The sequence below is a fragment of the Mesocricetus auratus genome, unplaced genomic scaffold (assembly GCF_017639785.1).
Source record: "Mesocricetus auratus isolate SY011 unplaced genomic scaffold, BCM_Maur_2.0 Super-Scaffold_100007, whole genome shotgun sequence".
Lineage (NCBI taxonomy): Eukaryota > Metazoa > Chordata > Mammalia > Rodentia > Cricetidae > Mesocricetus > Mesocricetus auratus.
The window spans coordinates 37,994,192-38,002,013 of NW_024429191.1; the positions used below are offsets into that span (position 1 = coordinate 37,994,192).

Here is a 7,822-nt window from a genome sequence, read left to right on the forward strand (position 1 = left end):
AAAAGCAACTGGTCCCAAGAACCCACATGCATTCATACCCAAACAACTTATTATAGGTTAACAAAGTGTAACAAGGTATTTCTCTCAGCCAGTTCTTTTGCTGGCAGGCTGGATTTTGCAATTACAAAGAAAAGACCAATCATTTTATTATTTATCTCAAAAGACACCCTTATAAGACATCTTAAAAGAATCACAAACTCAAACCTTTATATGAAAAAGAATCAGTCAGCTCTATTTTAAATCCTTGGGGTGCATACCCACTCAGCAACAGTTTTTTATATCAGGAAGCAGAGGGCAGAACTGGATACAAGGAATTAATCATCACCTTTGGTGATCAGCCAATCCTAGCAAGAAAGGCAAGTTAGCTAATAATAATTGGACTGTTTCATTCTTGTTCACCGATATTAACGAGTCATTCACTAAGCTATGTGCCTTTCTAAAACTTTGGATTGTTTCCGAGGGTTTTACCTCAAAGCTATTGACAAAACATCTTAGTCTAACCTTAAGTCATTTTCAAAGCTTTGTTTCAGCTACGATGCACTCTGGAACCCATGAAAACATCTCCCAACATTAAGATTAAAAGCATTTGGGGACACACAGTTGGTTTGTTTGTTTTTTGTTTTTGTTTTGGTTTTGGTTTTTCGAGACAGGGTTTCTCTATATTGTTTTGGAGGCTGTCCTGGAGCTCTCTCTCTCTGTAGACCAGGCTGGTCTCGAACTCACAGAGATCCGCCTGCCTCTGCCTCCCGAGTGCTGGGATTAAAGACGTGTGCCACCAACGCCCAGCCACAGTTGTTTTTCTTAATCATTAATCTAAGCCTCAGTCTATATGGCTCCTCAATAGAAACTAGTTGTGTGACATCTCGTTTTGTTTTTTAATCTTGGGTAGCCTCTGTTTTATCAGAGGCAGGGGACAATATTTTATCCTATTATTACCTGTGCTAATTTTTCCACTAAGCTAACATCTGTCATAATCCCTACCATATTTTATTAAAAACCCTCAATCATCAAAATTCTATTTAAACTGACTTGTTGTATAAACTAATTGTTTCAATACAGCTTAAGAGGAAAGCATCTTCATAATAATCCACAGGTAAAAATGTCCAGTAGAATGGGGTATTTCTAAGACTACATTAAGGCTGTGGATCTCCCCACGCCCATTCTGCCAGATACCAGAGAAAATCGACAGCGGCAAACATGGAAAGACACAGCAATAACAGAAACATTCTGGGGCCCCAGGCTCTGGAGAACTTGCCTACCTGAGATTCACCCATTAGAGTTTTGCTTCCCGGTGTGCCAGCTTCCTGAACCTTAACTGCCACCAGCTGCTCCTCTGACATGGCCACCCAATTCTGACCAGCAGGACCACCACCCTTTCTAATCTAAGTAAGCTGACATCTTTATGATTCATTTTATTCATTATTTTTGCAATACTCAGGGTTGAACTCAGAGTGTCTGCAGGTTGGGGAGCTGCTCCACCACCGAGCTATACTCTGGCCTTTGCCAAGGCAAAGGTTGAGCTTGCTATCCTCCTGCCTCAGCCTCCTGAGTTGCTGGGATTATAGACCTGCCCCACCAGACCCAAGCCCTTTCAATTATTCATTGTGGTAAAATACACATCTTCTAAGACCTCCCATCTTAGCTGTTGTCAAGTGTGTAATTCATCTGCATGAAGTACGAGGACGGTGTGAAGCCCAGCTCCAGAACTCACCGCTTAGGCAACTATCCTCCAACCCATCCCTCGGCAGCCACCATCATGTCTATGTTCAACCCCCAAAACCTTCTATAACATGATTTATTTTTAAATAACCAGAAGTAGCCTACAGTAAGGAAACAAGCCATCCCTGGTTCTAGTGATTGGCTAAACACAGATGCTAAATCTTGTGCTCTTTCATTCATTCACTCATTTACACATTCACCACCTGAGATGTTTTATGTGTGATAGTATTGTGAGAGTTAGGCATGTAGCCATTGCTTCCAATCTCCAAATCCCTACATCCACCAATGACTTCATAATTAGCTGCTTTTTCTTCTTGGCCTGCATTCTTCTATCCAATGTCTACATGAGCTCACCTGCAATCACCTTTCCAGAATTCCTATCCATTCATGCTCTTTTGCCAACTTAGTTACTTCCCTAAATGTACTTATATTAGATATTTCTACATATCTAAGCTACTTAAGATGATATATAGCATCTCTCTGCTTTCCCAGTCCCTGTGCAGCAGAGGTAGATATATGTGTTCTGTGTTTGCTGGCTGACTGGGTGTCTATAGTTTTCTTTGCTTATATCATTATATAGTCCCTTAAAACATTCAGATAGGCTGATCAGTGGTGGCACATGCTTTTAATCCTGGCACTCAGGAGGCAGAGGCTGGAAGATCTCTGAGTTTGAGGCCAGCCTGATCTACATAGTGAGTTCCAGGACAGGCTTCAAAGCTACAGAGAAACCCTGTCTCGAAAAACTAAAACCAAACAACAACAACAAATCTGACCCACAAACAAACAAAAACTATTCAAATAGACGGTATCACACTGGCTTAACTAGATCAATACAGTATCTTTAGGACTTATCAAAACTATTCAAATAGATTGTATTGCACTAGCTTAACTAGATAGATACAGTACCTTTATGACTTATCAATGTGACCCATGCCTGGCCTCTGTGTCTCAAGCAAGGCTCAAACAGCTGCTTGATGTTTTCACTACCTTCTGTAGGGTAAGAAGGAATAAGCTGGGGTCTTCAATGCCTCATGGTTTATCTGAGGATAATTTACAAGATCACGCCTGTGCTCTGCCAATAAAGTATCCCTCAGTTTGAATTATTAGCCTCGTATCTGGGACCCTCCATGCAGGACCGGTGCTGGGACTTCCTGGAAGGTCAAAAAGAAACCCTAGACTAAGAAGAGATGGAAATTGAGGACACAATGAGATGTTTAGCGTGTGGGGGCTGAAGGTTGATACTTAGCTAAAAGTCAAAGAGCATCTGAGGGTTGTTTTTAATTCCTCAGCATGGGACAAAATCAGAAGAAGATCCAAACAACAAAAAGGGTAGAACAGTTTGATACTGAAAGGGAAGAAACAGTTAGGGTGATAAAATGTGCTGCTTATGGGATATCCAGGAAAAATGAAAATCCATGAGTTGCCATTACACCAGGCTAATGACAAAGACCTGAGATTCCTATCTCCTGTAATAAGCACACCTCAGAAAACATGAATCCCACAACTATATCAGGTGGAGGATTGGGTTGCTTCGTTTGTTATTTCTTATATGTATGAGTGTTTTGCCTATGTATGTGTAGTATACAACACACATGCTGTGCCTACAGAAGTCAAAAGAGAGGATTAGAATCCCTTGAACTGGAACGGTCACCATGAGGGTGCTGGGAACTCAACACAGGTCCTCTGCAACAGCAACAAGTGTTCTCAATGGCTGAGTCATCTCTCCAGCCCCTGGTTTGGTTTTCTGAGCTAGGGTTCCATGAAGATACTGGTTTTGAACTCACAATACAACTGAGGTTTGATTTGAAGTCCTAATCCCCCTGCCTCTGTATTCCCAGTTAACACAAGCCTAAACCGCCATATCTGTCTTAGAAAAACAAAATTTTAAAATAAGACTGTGGATGTTTCTGGAGAAATGTCACTTGTACATATTTGTGCAGGAGCTATAATCTGCTAAAGTTAAAGGTCTCTGGGAGAGAGAGAAGCATATCTGCAGGGATTGGGGAGGCTTCTACAGGTCCTACAGCAGGTTTGACAGCAATGCCAAGTGTCACAGGAGGGGAGGGGATTGGGAGGATACACTGCTTGGCTCCAGCAACAGCCATCAGAGCCACACACCGTAGTCTTGTAGGACTCAGCACTTTCTTCTGCAATAAAGTTTCTGCAGGGCAAACTTCATATCTTTGTTCCGCAGACAATAGACAACCGGATTCAAAGAAGGAGTGAGGACAGAGTAGAAAATAGATGCCAGGCGACCCTGGGTCGGGGAGTACCGAGAGGCCGGTCTTAGGTACACGAAGCTTCCAGGTCCATAAAACAAGACGACTGTGGTCAGGTGAGAGGAGCAGGTGGAAAAGGCTTTGCACCTGCCATCCACTGAGGGGATGCGAACAACTGTGGACACGATGCCGACGTAGGAGAGGACCGTGAGGAAGAAGGAGCTCATGACGATGCAGCTGCTGACAGCGAAGCCCACCTCCTCGTTGAGGTGGTGATCAGTGCAGGACAGTCTCATGACGGGAGGGATATCACAGAAGAAGTGCTCAACAACATTGGGTCCACAGTAGGGGAGGGAAAAGGTGTTGAAAGTGTGGAAGGCTGAGTAAATGGCGCCACTCACCCAGGCAGAAGCCACCAGCTCAGCACGACATTTCTGGCTCATGATGGTTCCATAGAGCAGTGGTCTGAGGATGGCCAGGAACCGGTCATAAGCCATGGCTGTGAGCAGGAAGCATTCAGTAGCAGAGAGTGTGATAAATATGTAAAGCTGTGCTACACACTCGAGATAGGAGATGAGCCCTGAGCCTGTGAAGGATATAACCACTGCCTTGGGGATGGTGGCTGAAGTGTAGCACATGTCCAGGAAAGATAAATTCTTCAGGAAGAAGTACATGGGGGAGTGGAGCCTACTGTCTCTCATCACAGCTGTGATGATGGAGATGTTCCCCAGGAGGCCAAATGTGTAGACCAGCAAGAAAAACGGGATGACCACCAGTCTCAGCTGTGGGACATCTGAGAAGCCCCTGAGGATGAAGTGAGTAACTCTTGTGTGATTGGACATGTCTTCTCAAATTGTGTGTGAATGCAGGGACCACACAGCTAAGGGAGGGGACAGAAATAGGAGGCAGGCTCAGAACATGTGTGTGCAGCTCCATAGTGTCTGCAGTCAGGGCTTTCATCAGAAAGCCAGCACCATGAGGCAGCTATGTAAATGACATTTCAAAGAACTGAGGAGGAGGAGGAGAAGGAGGGGGAGGAGAAAGGGGAAGGGAGGAGATAGAGCAGGGGAGAGAGGGCACACCTGCCAAGTTCTCTTGCTCTTACATTTTCCATGGAGTCAAGTGGGAAGCAATCCTATATATTTGTTTTCTGTGTGTTGAAGCCAGTCAACTCATAAACATTTCAATATTGTTTTAAAGGATAGAGGGGTTTTATTTTTACTCTCATTAACACATTCTTAATATGGAATAGATTTTCTAAATCTCATTTTCTTTCTATTGCTGAGTCACATCTCTCTGCCCCCCTCACACACACACCTTTAGTAGTAATTCCATTATTAATTTTTCTTAAAAGCATTTTTAAACTAAAAAAAATCATTTTAGCAACACTGTTGGACAAATGTCCTCTATTGAACATATGTAATGTGAAACACGAGTTCTATGTTTCTGTAAATCCTTGTTCCTAGAGACCTTGCTTTTGCTTGTTTTCCCTGCTTTTTTTTAACTCTGTGGGTGATAAAGAATACTACTCTTTATCTGTAGAGATGGTCAGTATATGATGAAAAGCTCCCAGTGGACATTGGTGAACGGGCAAACCAAAGCAAGCATCCATGGTCTCCCTCAGACATCAACCTCGAAGCCTAGCTCTGAGCCAGAGCTCTCTGTAGACTCATCTATAAGTTCACTCATATGTGTGGGCGAACATAAACCCCTGACACTGATGCCAACTGTGTAGCCTGCTGATTAGGCTTAGTAGAACATGTTACATCCATGGAAGTATCTGCTGTTACGAGCCCTTTTCCTGTTGATCAGCAGCTCTGGAAAAGACATTTGCCACAGCTGCTGAACAGGAGAGCTGAGGCTCCCACTTGTATCACATATTCCCAGCCCTGTTGACCACACTACTGTCTGGCTGAGGACCGCCCCCCCCTGCAAAGCCCTCTGTGTCAGCTGAGAGGGAGCAATGCAGGCATGGGGGTGGATGAAGGCACTAACTGCAGCCTGATTGCTGTACTAGATTCTGAGCAACTGGGGGGAGCAGAGTGGGGATTTCCCCTAGAAAAGGCAAATATGCACAGTGCTTGGGAAAAGGTAAAGTTTGTAGAAAGTACAACTACTGGTGTACTCTGGATGGGGCGGAAGTGGCTTTGGTCTTACCTGGAATTCCTGATATAGCTTATCAGATGTGTCCCATCAAACTAAAGTAGAGATACTTGAAGGAGCTGGTTGGGAAGGAATGGGTATTGGGTATGAATATGCTGGTGAAAACTCGTAGTTTCCTGAAGTTTTGAAACTATCACAGAAATAAGGCACAATTATATTCTCATAGGACAGCACTGAGAAAGTTTCTCTGTCTCTGGCAGGCGTGGGCACACACAGTGCCTGACCTCAACTACTCTCATGACCCCTCAATCTTGCATCTTTGCCTTCCGAGTCAGTACATATGGGTGCCACTTATAGCTCTGCAAGTCCTGCAGCTAGCTCATACGTAGCCTGGCCCCTGGAACACATGATAGCAGCCTCTGTGAGCTGACCCCGGGGAACACTTTCATCTTTGGGTCTGCTTTTGAGGAGCAGGAGCCCCTGTCTTAGGCTTTTTCTCATTAAAGGAGATGGTGCCTCCAGTGAATCAGGTTTTCCCTCAGGGCACTTTGCCCATCCTCCCCTTGCTGGAGGCTTCTCTGCAATGGTGCTGCTCTGTCTATTACAGTATGAACACCAGCGTGCCTTGAAAATTCCTCTGCCAAACAAATGAGTCCATTATCTCTCATTTCAACCTCACTTGGGTTCTCAGGACAAGAAGTCAGAAACTTGGCCAAAATATCAAAGGAACAGTCCTATCCCAGTTTCTGATACGGTCATTGTTCCTCTGAAATCTCATGACCTGGGCTTCTACTGTCTTTTCTCAGCATTCTTTGCTGCAAGCTCTGCTTACAGAACTCAGTGGCTTTTTCAACCCAAACTTTCAAATTTTTCTACATTTCTCAAAACCGTCCCAAAGGCTTAGAAGGTCAGGGTCATCACAGCAATGACCCACTTCTCAGACCAATTTTATCCTAACTTGGTTTCCTGTTACTTTGATAAAATAAAACAGGAGAAAGTTTTAAGATTGAAGTTCCGGGTTATAGTTCATCATTGTGGGGGAAATCACAGCAGTTAGGATATGATGAGTTGGCATTAAAACAAACCATCACAGACACAAAGAAAAATATAAGGGTGTTTAACTCAGAACATATGGTGCAGAAGGCTATAAGGCTGTTGTAAGAGACTGCAGGATAGTTTGGCTATATAAAATTTAAAACTTTATAATAAATACATAAATTGAAAAGCCTCAATATACCCCCCCTTTTTTGACTCAGAAGGTCTCCTCAGTGGAAAATTCCCCCAAGTCCCTTCCCCTGGACAGGGAACAAGGTCTAATTAAAAAGAACATCTGGTCCAGAGTGCTAAGGAAGGAAACCAGCAGGCTGTAGAGATAAGTGTACATCTGACCTCGTGGTTTCTCCAGGGAGGAGGAGTTATGCCCCCGCTTCTGACAATCCCCTATTGCTTGCCCAGATCTGCACCTGCAGTAGCTCCACTTCTTACAATGCCCCTATTACTTTGCTTGCCAAAAGTATGTATATAAAAAGAAAGCTATCCTAGGGCCTAGCGAGTTCAGTTAGCCGAGCTGCTGAATTGCCACAGATGGCTGTGTAAAAAATTAAACCTCTTGCGGTTGCATCCAACTGTCTGGTTATTGAGCTTGGGACGTCACCGGGGTGTTCAGCCTGAAGCCCGCTTACTTCAGGTCTTTCAAAATGATTTGACATCAGTTGTAACAAGAAAATGATGTTTTATGTGCAACAAAAAAATACATGATATTCCTTTCCTGGAGCCCCTTC

The 7,822-nt window shown here is 43.9% G+C and overlaps 1 protein-coding gene across 1 annotated transcript; it reads right to left on the reverse strand.

Moving 5' to 3' along the window:
• Positions 1-3,853: 3,853 nt before the first annotated feature.
• Positions 3,854-4,780, reverse strand: LOC121141096 (olfactory receptor 1019-like). The gene has a single exon (XM_040747959.1). The coding sequence runs from the start codon at positions 4,778-4,780 to the stop codon at positions 3,854-3,856; it is 927 nt and encodes a 308-aa protein (XP_040603893.1).
• Between the last annotated feature and the right edge of the window lie 3,042 nt (positions 4,781-7,822).